General features: G+C 37.7%; 2 protein-coding genes across 2 annotated transcripts in view; one reads left to right on the forward strand and one right to left on the reverse strand.

Annotated features, from left to right (window-relative positions):
- The window catches only part of FGF2 (fibroblast growth factor 2), a 36,366-nt gene extending 35,808 nt beyond the window's left edge, over positions 1 to 558 (forward strand). Inside the window, exon 4 of the mRNA XM_026081430.1 lies at positions 162 to 558. Coding sequence (XP_025937215.1) covers positions 162 to 347 — 186 coding nt within the window. The 3' untranslated portion in view covers positions 348 to 558. The remainder of the gene's footprint in view (positions 1 to 161) is intronic.
- A 44-nt stretch (positions 559 to 602) lies between these two features.
- The window catches only part of NUDT6 (nudix hydrolase 6), a 16,931-nt gene continuing 740 nt past the window's right edge, over positions 603 to 16,793 (reverse strand). Inside the window, exons 2-5 of the mRNA XM_026081431.1 lie at positions 16,019 to 16,254; positions 10,788 to 10,843; positions 4,918 to 4,972; positions 603 to 1,232 (exon numbers count right to left, since the gene is read on the reverse strand). Of these exons, the coding sequence (XP_025937216.1) occupies positions 841 to 1,232; positions 4,918 to 4,972; positions 10,788 to 10,843; positions 16,019 to 16,254 (739 nt within the window). The 3' untranslated portion in view covers positions 603 to 840. The remainder of the gene's footprint in view (positions 1,233 to 4,917; positions 4,973 to 10,787; positions 10,844 to 16,018; positions 16,255 to 16,793) is intronic.

Consider the following 16,793-nt stretch of genomic DNA (forward strand, 5'->3'; position numbering starts at 1 on the left):
TTTTAAAAATAACTATCTGTCTTTAAACACAAAATATTTTATGTGACTTTCTTAATACCGAATGTATTGCTAATTTTTGTTTGTGATAAGTTACTTCTGTGACTTTGAGGAATTGATTTGTTGTGATGGAATACCAATAATCCTTTTCTTTTTCCCTTTAGAAATGTGCAACAGAAGAATGTTTCTTTTTTGAGCGTTTGGAATCCAATAACTATAACACTTACCGGTCACGGAAATACTCTGATTGGTATGTGGCACTGAAAAGAACTGGACAGTACAAACCCGGACCAAAAACAGGACCTGGACAGAAAGCTATCCTTTTTCTTCCAATGTCTGCTAAAAGCTGATTTCCATGGTGGATTCTGAAAACATATGCCATACTACATTAACGAGGTAGTTCCCTACTCCTTTCCAAAGTAGCAAAAATACAAGCAATTATTTGCTGATATAACTACTTTTGCAGTTGTCAGATCAAAACATGAATGTTTCATACTGTTTTTATATTGCTCTTTAAACCTATTGTGCCAGTGCGTGTGGAGGTAAACTTACTTGGAAAATATATTGGATATTCAGGCTCAATAACACACCTGTTTTCTACTAGATATCTAGATAGAGCTGTTTTATTTACCTTACATTTGCTTTACAGAGTAAAGGAAAACTAATCTGATGCACACTTAGAGGAATATTTACCATTTAAAATAATTTATCTATTGCTTATTAAAAAATAGAGTGAATATTGACTTTCATCCTAAAAGTAGTCCATGAAAAAATTCAACATGGTCCAAATAACTTGACAGTAAACATTCTAAATTATTATTTAATCAAATGTGAAATTTGTTCCTATCCTGTAATATTTCTATAGGACTCAGGCAGCTCCCTGTGGTATAGTTTGTAGAACAGGCCTGCGTAAACAGCTGGAAACTCTTTCATGGTTATATCAATCTTATCAAACCCTTCTCGGTATCCATAACATAACAGCTTAGCTACATTGCTGGTGATGGGAGTAGCGTGTTTTGTCCTGGCAAGCTCATCAAGGTCCATCCATTCGCACCTCAGGCATTCCTGCTGGCAGAAGCTGATGGTGAAGGAGGAAGGCTCCAGGCGACAGATGATGTACATATCTGACTTCCCAAAGGCTCCGGGGTGTCTGTGTTGCTGTCTAACGCTTAGGATGGACTTGAACTCAGACTTGATGCCAGTCTCTTCGAAAACCTCTCGAACTGCTGTGTCTCCTACGTGAAGAAAACAATTTTTACAGAACATCCAAGAATAGCCTAACACTTCTTAAACCTTTTGATCATGGAAAATTTCTGACGCAAAGCACTCTCTCTAATAAGCTTAATAAGCTGTTCAGAATGTAAAGCCTGTATGCTTCAACATAAGGATAAGCTCACTTTTTAGTCCCTGAACAAAACTAATTGCTGGGGGCTACTGTGCCTTTCTGGTATATATCCTACACAATGAGAAAAGTAGGAAACCTTCCATAATATGGATGGTTGGATGGTTGCTGGCTTCACTGACCTGTTAATGCAAGATAGCATAGCATTGCATCGGATTTTCAGTCCTTTGAATTTAGCTCCCTGCCACTCTCTTTGCCTCCATCTAGTTTTGGGTTCAGACCCTTTGCAGCTGAACACCTGCATGTATATCAGATCACTTGATCAAATCACTTAGTTTCGTGGCATTTTGCCATGATATGTGAAAACATGGGGGAAAATATTGTTTGCAGATAACGAAAGTTGGCCCCAAGGCTTTTTCAAAATGTACCTGAAATGTCTAGTGATAGTTCAAATGCCATAATACTAGTACAGCGTGGAGCCTGTTGTTGCAGAAGACATGCTCCATCCATATTGCACATGTACATTTTGTGTACAACAACTGATGTGTTACCTTTCTCATTACAAAAGTGGATACAAGCTCAAAGCTCTTGAGGGTCTGCGGACTGCAGTTAAAGCCAGAGAATTCCCATCTATCCAGTACTCTTCAAAACAGAAGATGTGCTTTTGAGTAATAGCTGAAGTTGAAGAGCCCAAACAAGATTTTTTGATATCCCACTTATTTCCCAAAATTCTGCAGTTGCTGTTAAATCATGACAAATTCTACTCACCTGGGGCAGTTACTAATAGGTAAAATATTAGGGGTTTTTTTTTTAAAATCTTGGTAAGCTAATAGCTGTGTCTTGTCTGAGTGGTAAATGCATATAGCTGTTTTACAAAGTTTTCTGCTTCAATTAGTTCATTTTCTGTAGGGAATGAGAGTGTTGGCTTACTTCCAAAGGCAAAATATCTTTTACCAGACCCTGTAGAGATTCTCCTTCCTATACGAACCCACCATCTTAATGTCAGAGGTGAAAAAAAAAAAGACATTTTACATGTATTTTCAAATTGCTGAAAATAGTTTCAGGATATACAGTGGCTAGCAATATATAAACAGTGATCTATCCAGCAGAGATCAAACAACTGTATATTAATGGCCCTGATCCTGCACATACTTCTGCCTCAGCTCAGCTTTCATCTTGCAGTAGAACAATCTGTTTAAAGTTAACATTAGGCACATACAGAGGTGTTTGCAGGATTGGAGACCGTTGATATATGGTGCCTGCAGAACATTTATTACAGTTTTAATTAATGAAAAGGCTACTGCATGTGAGGGAGAAAATAACATAGGGGAATATACTCATTTACCATTCCTGATCCTTGGGGAAGACTGTGTCCTGTGTTGTCCAGAGAGAGGCCCCCGCAGTCCTCTTTCATGTAAGATAGTGGTTATGAAGCAAACTCCCCGAAGCAAGTGGTTTTATTATGAGGCAAGTGATTTTATTATTAGGCAAATGGCTGTATTACACAAAAGTGGTCAGAGAAGGTAAATGACTGAGATTATGAGGAATGCTGAGGCATGCCATGGTAAGAAAAATGAAACCGGGATTTTAATTAAGCTTTGAGCTTTGCTTTGAGATCAAGTGCCTTTTTCTGTTTCTCTTTTATTTAAATGTATATGTATATATATTTAAAAGATAATGACCAGTTAAACTAGAAGAAACAGTAAGGCTTGAGTTTAAAAAATATTCAAGCACAAAAATGTGTGTGCAATTTGATGCTTAAATCTGCATTTTGAAACTCTTGAAATTACTTGTGCAAATCGATTTGTTTTCATTAAAGTAGGCAGTCATGTATTTGGTCATTTTATATAATCACAGGCTCTTCAAGCAGTTTAATTGCACTCTGATATTTTTGAAATTTAGGCTCTTGAATGATTGTGAATTTATAACGCTTGATGTAAGTGATGAAAAAGTAAAATTAAGCTCTATTATATTTTATGCTTTACTAATTTATCTCTTCCTGTAATATTAAGATGTGATAGAGAAAATTGTAACTTTTATTATTACATTGTTTAGTAGTGGCATGAGGGGAGCTAAAGAGACTTATTTCTCCCCAGTTCATTCTTTCTTGATAGCTACATTCATGCTCTACTGAGCAACACCCATAATCTCACCTGTTATTTGAGGGATAGCCACTGGTTTACTCAGTAACAGCATTCCCCTAGTGAAGCTGTTGCCAGTGCTTGTCATTCTCCTCCCTCAGTATCAAAATTCCTCTGGTATCTCCTGCCCTAGATCCTCTCTCGCTCTCACTAATAATGAAAGGGAGCCTGGCTAGACAACAAACATAGCGTTCAGGATTCTTTAGCAAACGTGAATCCATCTCACTACATTGCATGTATTTGCATCGTCAGCCAAATAATTTGGACTTCTATCACTGTCTTTGAGCGAACAGAGCTAATTAAAATGTGATGAGTCATAACATGAGTCAGGAAAACTAAATCTCAACCATATCATGTAAACCAGAGAGCAGTTTCTCCATGTATTGAAATTATGAACTGGAATACAAGCCCTTCACACATTGTTGTAGGAAGATTGTTAGGGTAGTGTAGAGAAATTTCTAAGATATGAAACAGATTCGGGAAACCTGGGCTCGATACCAGCTTGCCAGAGCTTCCACATGGCTCTGGGCAATATTTTTTGAGCCCTACTTTACTTATCAGAAGAATGAACAATATCTCAATACTGATGTGGGGCTAAATTAATACAAGCAAATGTAACTTTTGAAACCAAGACTTACCTAATAACTGCAGCATATTTTAAGAATCACAAGCTGTGGATTGTAATTTTAGGGGGCTGAGATAGAAGGAGAAAAAGCACAATTTTCTATCTCTTCATACACACTTTTGTTCACCTTTGAAAATCATTGCAGCAATTGTATTCATCATCACCTGTGCTACGCTAGGTAGAAATAAAGGGTTTCCTCAAATCAACTTTGCTTTTTAATATAGAAGTGCCTTATGTCGCTAGTTGAAAGGAGGTGCCCACAAGACTCAGGCACTGTACTCATGCAGGTCCTGTGCCAAAGAACTCTTATTCTAAATAGATCAAATGGACAAAGGTGGAAAGAAGCAAGTGTATTTATTCCTGTTTTGCCCATAAAAATGCAGAGTTGGAAATTTTTGCTCAATACATCATTGAACTCAGCACCCTGGATTCCAGTGTGAGCTGAGAACTCTTTTATTTCCGTTTTTATTTTGATTATATACTGATTACCTTCGTCCTATGCACTTTTAGCTCATATTACAGCATATCCAACAAGCCTTGAAAAAAAAGGAAATTGGCTTTAAACCCTGCTTTAAGGAAAAATGTGGAAAAGTGTTAATGTTATAAATATAAAGCCTTTCTGCCCTGAATATGATGTTGCCCCATTAATCTTAAAGACATAGGATCATGTCACTTCATCTATTAACCGTTAATTCAAGGAAGTGATTAGTCATAGGAGTCATCTTACAGAAGCATGTTGGGTCATAATTATTTCAGTATTGTTAATGTCTTTATAATTCTATTGATGTCTGACCTATTATTCTAGGACTTACCAATGTCTTCGCCTGGATTAGAAAGGCCTCCTGGAAATTTCCATGCATTTACAGTCTGTGTTGGAGAAAAAAAATATTAATGAAGTATGCAATCTATGTTGTACTCTGTAATATGAAGGAGACAAGTGACACATGACCTTTCTGTTGAAGTTGCAGTATTATAATTACTCTTACAAATATCAGTAAGGCTTTAAATAGGAATTTCTTTGTTCTTACTAATGTGATGATCAAAGATATCTACAATCTGTATGAAATATTGGAACAAAACATCTACTGATTGAAAATACAAACTGTCTAACAATCACTAGACAAAGTTGCTGCTAGATAACTAGATAGAGTAGCTGGATATTAAAAAAAGCTGCTATAGTCTATATAGTCTTATATTTAATCACTGATGTATTCCACTTTCATGTTTTTGGCTTTTTATAAGTATAAATGTTTATATATTTAATCTTGCAAACAGATATTATGATTGTAGTATTGTTCTATACTGCACTGGCTTTAAGATGATTTTGTGTGTCTGTAATAACCATTTATTGTAACTTGTCATTTGTTTTTATGGAATACAAAAACTGAGGCCTTGTGTGTGATTTATATATAGAAACATTTATTGAATTGCAATAAAGTTCAGTAATTAAAACAGAATGTGAACTGCAGACTTGGTGTTGTAATTGATATTGGTAAAGGAGAGTCAGTTCCTGACCTCCTGTAAATACATGAAGGTTCGCAGATTTTACCTTTATGTCTATGCACTATGTACTGTTTATTTTTCCTTCCTTTCCATATTAAAAGTATATGTAGGAAGAAGTTAACCTTCAACTAGAGACTAATGCAGAAAAAACTTATGCTCTGGCAAAAAAAAAGGTAGCTTTTCTTGTACATGTAGCATAGAGAGAGCAGTTGTGCACTTTCCAGTGATTTGAAACCCCACTGATTACATTGGAAAATGGCTTTTCTGGGCACTCTTAAAGGTCTTGGATAGGAATTTAGAGTAATAGATTAAAAATACTGCAAATGGAAAATACATATATTTGTCTCTTGGCTTTCAGATTTGTTTTCAGTTCCTGGAAATCTTTCTTTGAGTGCTATGAAATTGTCCTTTTTCATGATACAACCCAACAGCTCTAAAAATTCCACTAGCTCACATTAAGCTGCATAAAAACCTGATTTTTCAAGCTTTCAAAACATCATTTGTTTCTATAAGAGAGTCACTATTTCAGGGAAACTGTGTATTTGGGGGGGGTGAGGGAGGAAAAGTGGTGGAACAGACATTGGGAAACAGTTACCTGAGTCAATTTGCTTGCACTATTTTATTTGCTCGCTGCACAAGAAATGTATGGATATTCATACACTTCAGTTTTTATACTTAGTATTATGCAGTCAATAAATAAACGCTCTAGGGATGAGAGTTGAATATAATCAAAAAATTTTTTTTCCTCTCTCCTTTTCCTTCATTCATTATGCTAAGTATCAGTTTTGTTCTGGAAAGGTTAAGCTGAAATAGTTGACCTGGAATATAACCAGCTCACTTTTCAGAATAAACTGAGGGGAAGAGTGGTGCTGTGCTTAGTCCTCTATGTTTTAGGGCCTGAGGCTAAGCAAGTAGTGTCTGGTGAGTATGGAACTGGACCTAGAGCCTTAACAGATCATCTGGTGTCTCAATGTGAAACTGGATCAAGGTATGTGTACTTAGCATGGCTGTGGGTGAGCTTTAACATAAACACAAGGTAGGAAGTTAAACCTTAAAGCCTACATTACCTCATGGGCTTAGGAAACTACAGTAAGTCCTTCTAAATATACAGAATGTGCAATTTCTCTTTTTATTTTTTTGAGAACTGAGTATTTAAGATATATTTACTAAAAGGTAAGCATGCCATTCTTCACTTTTACACACACACGAATTATAAGGAAAAAAATGCAGTATTTCTAAAGTTTACTATTGCCTGTAAGATCTCTTCTGTTCGTAGAGACTCTCCTCTACAGTTTGAACCATTTTTGGAGCCTATATGTTGCATGCTATATTTATGCATTAATTGGTAATTACTGAACGCAAGTCTGAAAACCCTGCTATAAAGAAGTCCTTGAAGTTTTTTGCTCTACACTAAGTAAAACTATGAAGTCAGTACTTTAAGGGAGCAAGAAAGGGGTGCCTCTCTTTCTCTGAATTCTTGCATTACAAATTCAACATGTGGTATGATTGAACCTGTCTATGAAAGCAGTCTTTCATTGAAGTTCTTTAACTGTGCTATAGTTACTAGTGAGCTGAAGTAGTAGTTTGGTTTCTAAGAATAAGTCTGTTAGTATTTATTTCAGGAAAGGCAGAAAAATATGGCTAGTGAGATTCTGGTTTAAATGTAACTATATGAACTGGAAATGATGCATCCAATTATACTTAGTTAGCATGTATAAATTTTGATTGTTTCCAGGTTATAATTGCAAGTGTCCTCATCGTACTGGAGAGACTTCTATTTCATTTCCAGAAGTTTATTCATTTACTCAAAGCATATGGAGGATGTGTACTTTAATTGAAGTCATTTACTGTCTTGAACTCAAAAGAGATAATGGAATGGTGCATGCAACTGCTAATGAGCAAGTGCTAGTGAGCTTTCTGCACTTGCTGTATTGAAACCTTGGTTAGCTTGATAGAGCCTGGAAGACGCTCCCAGTGATGGATGTTTGGTTACCTCAAACCACATCACACAACCCACCATCACCACACTAATTCTCCAGTTTGGCATCCTCTGTAGTGAGGTCAAGCACTTCAGTCTGTGAGCGTTTAATGATCTCTACACCTGCTTTACAAAGGTGGTCTCTCCAGGTCATGGTCAACCACATCATTGCTTATTTAAAGCCACAGATATGCCTGGAATTTCCAAAACCAAACAAAACCAGAATCCTTCTCCCAAAATCTGGTTACAGCCATGGGGGTTTTCCAGAGGTCTGCATGGATCCAAACACAAAATCAGTGAATCTTTCAGGTCAGTTACAGGAGAAAAGAGAAAACTTGAAGCAGAAGGGATACTTGGTGATGAAGCCAATGTAAGAAACATATTGTGTATTTTGGGATCTGTTCTAACATATTTCATGTGAGAGAGGAGGAACAGAGTGGAGCTCTCCTTGTTGGAAGAATAAACTGGGGAATGTACAAAGGTGGTGAGTGCTTTAAAGGATCTTCATAATTTTCAGGGGAATGGCAACCAAACACTCATCATCATCATCAATGAAATTATTTTGAGGAATTAGGTATCCTTTTATACAGGTGTTCTAGTGTTAAGAATACTGCAACTGTTTTTTTCCTCCAGGACAATGTTGCATAACGTTCTTCCCCACTTTGTTGCTCTTTGGGGATTTCTGTTTGAAACAGTTTTCATCACACTCAAATTTGCATAGACTTTTGTTTCCTTTGAGATAGCAGAAGTTTTCTGTGAATAAAGTTGTACCTGGAAACTCTGTGGCAAGAGATGCTGCAATTACCAGATGCAATTTAGAAGCAGTATAGTGCTTCCTTAAGATGTGATTTACTCTTTAACCAGAATGAAAACAGTTTGACTCAGCACTTTTTCAGTGATTGAACTTTTTTGTTTTCTGAATGAACTGTGTTCTCTCTCCTTTATAGAAGATTATTTGCTGTCATTGTCTAGTAGCTTGGAAGGCAGGCAACTCTATATGAGGCAACTGTGTTATTCTCAGACCTGCTTCTGGATGTAAACTTGTTTGTGTTGAAGCTGTGCTTGCACAGTCCAGTTAACTGTCTGAAATCCACTTGGAAAGTTGAATAAAGTGATTTTTTTTTTTTGAGAAACACGCTATTATTTAAAAACAGGTAAATAGAGGAAGAGATCTGTCCTGAACCTGAAAAAATACACTGGAGTAATTTCATAGTGTTTATGTGCTTTAAAAAAACACAGAATTACTTAAGTGGCTCTTTTAAAATGCTATCATGGTGCTTGTTTGTTATAATCCTATTCTAAAATAGTACAGATTATAAGCAGGGTTACATACTTTCAGTCTGCTAGTACTGTTTATTGATATTACTGTTTAAAATACTTAACAGTCTGCTGGTACTGTTTATTGATATTACTGTTTAAAATACTTAAATATTTGGCTGCTTTTTTAAACTTCTAGGTTCCTTTCTTAAATAGTCAAGTCTAGGCTGCACTTCTCCTAAAGGGATAGAACATCTCTTGCCTTTAACTAGTGATGCCAGTGATCTCTCGGGGCTGCTACCCTGCAGGCGGCGGGTGTGCAGGCCTGCCCCAGTGGAGCGGAACTGCTGCTCCCACCCAGCTCCGGCTGTGGCCGGAGACCCAGCTGAGCCGTCCCCTAGTGCCCATCCTCCAGCTCCCAGCATGAGCACATCCAGGCGTTTGCTCAGCAGGCACTGAACCGGGAACACTGATGCTGGGTTCCCTCACCATGAGGAGGGCCTTCTACAGTGTGGTTGGAGGAAAAGCTGGCAGTGAGAAATGATTATTTCTGCTTTTTTATCTAGTGTCTATATAACGTGAAATGCATAAATGGTGAGGGAAGCAAGAACTGGGAAGTTTTCCTCTGTTCAGCTGAGTTTCTGACCTAAGGCATCAGAATCTCTCATCTTCTGCCCTCTCAGATTTTGGATTACTTTTTGAATAGTGGCCAAGTTTCACTAGGAAGGAACATAGGCTCTGTGGACTGCAGGCATCTAACCAACTTTCGCATTTTGCTCAGACCAGGTCTGAGAAGCTATGCATTGTAGCACCTTACCTGCTATAAATCCTTCTGCAGGATTTAACCTTAGGAGCTTTTTAGGCCTTAAGGGCAGTCCACCTTTAAGGCCTCTGGTTCACAGCCCAAGGAATTTGTTTTACAGTACTATCCAGCCATACTGCATGACACACTGATTTTGAAGGAAGTTAAATTACAGGTGCTTTAACTGGAGCTCTGCTATTTTAAATCATGTCTGTTTGTCAAATGTGCTTAGCAGGATGTTTAAGTGTTGCCAACTGTATGTCTTTAAAGACTCCTTTTTCAAATTCTACAGCAATTTGTATCAATTCTCTAAGTATCTCATGCACTGGATATATCAGTATGCAATATTTCATTCAGACAGGACATGTATATTCTACACAAAAAGAGCAAGGAATGGAGCAGTGGAAGAGATACTTTAATTTTACTAAGCTTTCTTTACATAAAGCAGAATACCTCTGGTGGATAATCAGTTTCCTTCAGTTTCTTATTAAAACATTACATAATGTTGCATAAGAACATCTGTATTTTACACCTATTTAGAATTTGTCAATGTATGTAATTCAGGATTTGTAAATCAGACTTTTTGTTTGTTTGGGCAGCTAAATGCAACCATTGAGAGTAACTACTACATTACATAAGCTTGTCTTTGTTCTCTCCTGCTTTTTTATCTATTGCAATTTTAATTATCATTAAAAAAATTAAAACTAAAATCTGACAAGGAAAAATGCAATACAAACGTTATCATGTTTGTGGGCCTTAGCTGAAATTAAGGCCCAGCTGAGATGGATGAAAGATGAAATCTGTGTAAAATATCAAGGCTTTTACCATTTTTTATCCTTTTAATTTGATATAATGCCCTCTTGTAAGCAGTCATGAAGCAATATGTCATTCCACTCTGCTGATTCAGTCAGTCACTGATTGTAATTAACAACAAAGCCATCTATTTTCAAAGTCTATCATTTATTTTTTTCTTCAAATGCAGATACGACAATCTGTTGACAGACATGTTCCAAAATACTACTGAAAGGAAGTAACTTTTAACTATGGACTGAAATGAAAGTGAGAAGATCTTTGTTTTATACTACAGAGTAAGATCAGCTAAATGAACTTCTCTGTATTTTAGAATTTTAAAGCAGACTTACCCTATTTCTGTCTTGTACGACCAACACCTTTCCAGTGCTTTCATCTAAAACAGCACCTATTAGAGAGATAATATTGAAAAAGATTAAAGTGTTTCGGACAATTATCTTCAAACTCATAATTTAGTATGTTTCAATAAAGCGAGATAAACTCTAATGTTACTCAGTTTACAGTTAGCAAGATTTGTCTGCATGTATCATAAAGTGGTTTGTCAGTGAAAAACTGATATGCAGTACAATACAAAAAAAAATCCTGTATAAAAATCCAAACTTAGCAGCACCAAGATAAATGCTTCACAAATTTAAATTCCAGATTAGACAAGAAATGAGATGAATATTTTGCATGTGTTAGTATTATCAAAACTAGAGAATGCAAGCTCAAGATCTCTTCCAAACAATCTAGCAAAGCTTTTTTCTTCAGTGGAGACCTGCCTGTAAGCTTGCTCAAAACCCAGAAATTTTTCCAAAGATGTTGGCTGAGTAACCATGATGGGTGAGAACTTTTCTCCACTGAAATTCATGACGAAACCCCCCACTGTTGCAGTGAAGTGTTGAGTGCTTTCTGGTTAATAACACACAAGGTTTAGCACTCGCGATGGGCTGATGGTACTGATCATGAAAACATTCCATCAGTTGACTTATCTATGAATTCGTACTGTGCTATTCAGCTAACAATTTCTGATAACAAATGCATAGTATTTTGAGTCAACTTGCTGATCAAAAAGTATTGCTCCCACGTGGAGAAGTGACACTTTCACTTGATTCAAGAAAAAAATATCAGGATGCATGACTGAGAAATTCAGTCTTTCATTGTGTCACAGAGCTCACAGCCTATTAATTTCTCCCACAGACTGCAGGTTTTCTTATTTTTAAAACCCAAGCACTCTCACATCTATTCATCATGTCACACTCAGTAGTCATACTTTAAAAATATTTTCCCTTTAAAACAGGCATTTTGTCAGATTTTAAATTTATGTGCTATGGTGAGCAGAATGAGAACATCATTGGTACAATTTACCAGGCTCTTTTCCACATCAGTCTTGCATGGGTTTCAAATTAGTAGGTAACTATAAAGAAATGCTGCTATCACTTTCTAGCAGGAGGAAGAGTCTGTGGATAGATCTGTGATGATAAACACATTAAAAGTACTATGGAGAAATATTTCCACAGAAGGGAAATATTAAGGAATGAGTGTCCAGCTTAAAAACATCCGTTTCTTTTTAATAACGCATGGTAGACTTATGTGTAGGAGGAATATTTAAAAGAAGAAATACCAATCTTCATTCAAGATATGTCAAAGGACATGTTTTAAGTAGGTAGTCACATATCTGCCTCCTCGTGGCTTGTGACTTTTATGACCTCATTCTTCCTGTAAATATTTAGCAGGGTTCTGGTTCAAGTACTGTACTGATTGAGAAAAAAGAAAGCAGAAGGAACTTTGATGCATGCTGTGATTACAGGGATTATTTTCTAGAAAAGCCATTTTTCAGTCAAATGGTCTTCTGAGACCAGAGAGGGTTGCTGAAGAAAGGAAACTGCTGTCTGAATCAAGTAGAATTCTCTCCTTTGTTCCCAAGAAATTGATGCCTGTGAATGTAATTTTTGGCAGTGAATTTTTATGTGAGGTGTCCAGAAACTGTGATAGATGATACTTAAATCAAAAGCAGAAGAAAGGAAAAATACTAACGAGATTTGTCGTCTAGTCTCCTTTTCCCTGGTGTAACTCAGGAACCACTCTGCTAAGGCTTGCTGGGCCACACCTGTTTAGCATCACTGAGATCACAGTTTGGCTGTGCACTCTGAACTGTGGTTTTAAAGACGCTCACTCTTGGTACAAATGTGATAACTACAGCTTTAAATCATCCCACCCCAGGATGACTTTCTGGAAAGGTTTACACTTGTAGCCTAACCAAGCAATCACAACGCTGCTTTGTTCAAATGTTCTCTTTTTGGAAATGGATTTAAAAAAAATTTTTTTAAAGTCCCTTAGATAACCAATAATGGAGAAGAAAAATATCTACTCTCTACTTATTCCATTTATAATTGATCTAAACATGTATGAAAAATATGTTCAGAGTTGAAGAGCACTCATAATGCATGTGTACATGGGTGCAACCATGACTGCTTACATTGTAAACATCACCAGGCAGGAATAGGCATTGCTTTGTAAAAAACTTTTGATTTCTTGGACAGTCACAACCTGTCTAACTTCTTGTTCTTGTGCAGACTAGTTTGACATTTGTACAGCTGCTGTTTTTTACACATCTTCATAAGAAACAGGACTTGCCAAGGCTGATGCTCATGTGTGTGCATGGACCCTTGTCTCACTTCAAGGGCTTTCTTTCAACAATCAGATTAAGGTAGGAAACAATGAAAATAATACCTATGTTGTAAGGCAAATACTGCACAGGAGGGAGAGGAGAATGGCTTTTAACTTTTTTCCTCTCAGGTACACTGTTACGTGGCATATTTACAAACGTGTCACTTTCTGGATGGCAGACCACTGCCTCCTAAGAGGTGGAGAACGTTGAAACTGCTTTTCAAAAATATCTCAGTCATTTCATACATCAGAAACTTTCCTGTGCCTTTACATATATGGAAAATCCTGCTGCCTACAAAAGGATGCAGTAAGTTAGTTGGAAGATACATCACACATTCCACTATTTTTAAACAATAATGGCCAAGCCCTACGAGTAACATTTGCTACTTGCTCTGCTTGGCGACTCTGATCTAGTCTGGCAAAACATGACCTGGCCTTGCTTATTCACACCTTTGTCATCACTTGGCTGCACAACGGTAATGCAGCAACCCTGGAGGTGCAACCTTCACTGCATGGGAAACACCAGACAGTACAAAAAAACAGCATCTGGTCTACTTAGCAATGCAGGCTAGCTACCTGTTGTCTGCTCTCTGTGTCGGCTTCCTACAGACTATCAAACCACTCTTGGGGTCTCAGTTTTCTATTTTCAGGATGCTCAAGGGATGAAGTCCTGTATGTAACTGACTGCCCACAGCTTTGAGATGAAGGCTCTCATCAGCAAATTTGCTCCTCTATTGCAGAAACTCTCTAAAATGCAAAAAAAAATTTTTTTTGTGCAGGAAATACAAATGTCTGGGGGTTTGGCAATACACATTTATTACATTTAAATAATTATATTAAATTATTTAATATCTACCTAAATTTAGTTAAACCCTCCCACTACTTAGTCTCTGCTCTTGAGCTAGAAAGATAATGGAATAAACCTATGTCAGATGGTGTCTACACTGCTTAGTGTATTGTTCGAACATGTTCCATATCCACTGGTGGTATGTGAAACGCAGTAAAATAATATTGCAGTCATTATTTCACATGCAGAAATCTGTTTGTTTACATGACTAAATGCCTTCCTGATCTCTTCATCTCTGTTAAAAAAAATTCCCACTGATAAATAAAACAAAAACATATTAGCTTGAAAAGTGGTAGCAGAGAGTACCTACATTATGCATTGTATAATTTTTAAATCTGTGCAATGAATTATGAAATCAATATATCCCCATTTATGAAACTGCTTCTTTCCTTAAAAGCTTGTTTCTATTTGCATAGGGTGTTTATCTGAAAAGTGTTTATCTCAAAAGTACAATAGCAAATGATGTTTTGAAAGTAAATCTTTCATATTCGTATTTATATGAAAGTTTTCAAAGTTACAATTTTCCTACATTCTCTGAAGTCCTTTGTTACAGTCATTACAACACTTCTATTAAATCATTTTCTTTTAAAACACACTTTCAGCTATGCAAAACCTGCTTAAGAAAAATCCCCTTTCAGTCAGTTCTGTTTTCTCAAATATTCAAGTTATAACCATAAGGAGTAATGCTGTGCTTTTGCTAGGGGAGTGCATTGTCTTACTCGAGTTTAATGCCACATATTTTAATGGTGAGGTTTTCATACCTCAGGAAAACATGCTCAAACATGTTCACTGAAAAAACCCAAGCCTGTCTTGAGCTTCTATGCTGCCCTCTGCTGGTTTTCTAACTGAAAACTCCTACTAACAACAATATTAATTAAAGGCTTTGGTTTTCGAAAACGTATTTTCACCAGACCCATTGCTACAACGAATAATCCTGCTCTTGTGAGTCCTTTCTAACTAGAATTTGCAAAGAGTTCCTTAAAACCACACGGTGATGAATTAACAGCCCTTCCAGCCAAGGACAAACAACTCAAGCTTGTCATGAGAGGGATTTGCTGTCACTGTCATAACTGTTGAATGTTACAGCTTTTATCAGAATGGAAAGAGTCCAAATCAACCGCCAGATTACAGGCAGTTACTGAGTGATGGGACAGGCAGTGGCAATTCTGATGGAAGACTCCTGAGAGAGAACGCAAAAATACTTAAATCTGGTGGAGCTGAGATGCAGATGATTGTATTTTTGACTCACTGTTGGTTCCTCATACTCTGCTGTATAAAACAATGGGAAACTGTCTTCTCTAGTTCCTTGGGAACTGCCTTAGCTTTTAGAGCAACTCCTTTCCAGCTTTGGTTGTGGAAGGTCTTGATGGATAAGAGCATGGGTGTCCAGCGGTACATTTGTAAAATATACTTGTTTGGGACGTGGACTTTAAATGCAGAGGAGCTTTTTAAATTTAGAAGAGCTTTTGAACTGTTGTAATTTATGCTAATAGTTGAGTGAGCTCCTGAACAATTTCCATTGGTTAAAGTTTGCCCCATTTGCAGACCCTAACCTGAGCACTGTTTAGGCAGATGCCTATATTAAACATCTACAGTCAAGGACTGATAACATTTGAATGGAGATGCAATTTTTTTTAAACAAATTCATAGTTGCTTTTCTGTTTCTAAAAATACACTGCTGTAACCCTGAAATTCCACCTCTCTAACCTGCAAAGTGAAAGGCAGGATATGTCTCTCAAAATGATAAATAAAAACAACAGTCCTGAGGGAAGGTGAATTTTTAAAGCTTCAGGACATTTTCTTCTCCCAGAGGTGTTTACAAGTTTCTCAAACTGGAATACTGATGTCTCTCTTTATTGGCTTGTTTTTAGCAAAACACACAGTTTGTCCTACCAGCTCATTCATGAATGGCACACTACGCTTTAGAAAGTTGTCCAAGCCAACTTTGACGTGTTTGTTGTGTAAAAGCCTGGCTGATTTCCTGTTGAACCTGGTCCTAAACAATCACAAGTCTTTTCATACACACTGTATAATTCATTTTGGAACTAAAATAATTTTGGAACTAACCTGCAACTCCTATTTGATGCGTGGCATACCCTGGTAACCTGCTGGGCCCTTCTCCTAGCCACAGTGTCAGCGTGGAGGAGTCTGATTCGGCATGGTGAAAAGTAAAGCCTTGCGCAGCAGCTGTAGCTATAAGTCTGCTTTGGAGGATGGGAACATGCAGCCAGACAGCTATCCTGCCCTCCTCTCGCCACTGCTTAACCGAATCTGAAAGAAAGAGCGATAGGGAGCTGCTCACGCTATCTCAAAGGCAACTCAARATGAAGGTAAAAGCTGTTGTCACTTGATGACCTCCTTTCCCCTTGCTCCTGCTTTTTTTGGGCCTTGAAGGGCATAATAGCAGATGAACGTGTGTTAATTGTGGCTGTCAGAAGACCGACCCTTATGATCTTTCCTAAAGCCAGGCACATGAAAGTCTGCACTTGGACCTCTTTGGCTGCAGGGTTGAACAATCATACGTGGAAAAAAAGTGTGTCAATATCAATAGGAGGGAAGGCAGTGCTGCCAGCTCAACGTTTGAGTTTTCCTTAGTATAATCAGGCTATGACAGGTAAAAAGATGCACTTTTCCTCTGTCATTGCTGCTCACAGGGAGCACGGGGAAACCAATCTACGCGCTGCCCACCGCGCTACCTTTACTGAAAGGCTCTGATTATCGCCTGAGGGCTTTGTGCCACGAGTGACAGAGCGCCGCGCTCCTCTTCCAGCGGCCCCCTCGGGCCGTAGCGGCCCGCGGCCCCCCGAGGGCAGCCCGGGCCCCGCCGCCGCTGCCGCCGCCG

This window comes from Apteryx rowi, unplaced genomic scaffold, assembly GCF_003343035.1.
Source record: "Apteryx rowi isolate R43461 unplaced genomic scaffold, aptRow1 scaffold_55, whole genome shotgun sequence".
In the NCBI taxonomy this organism is placed as follows: Eukaryota; Metazoa; Chordata; class Aves; order Apterygiformes; family Apterygidae; genus Apteryx; species Apteryx rowi.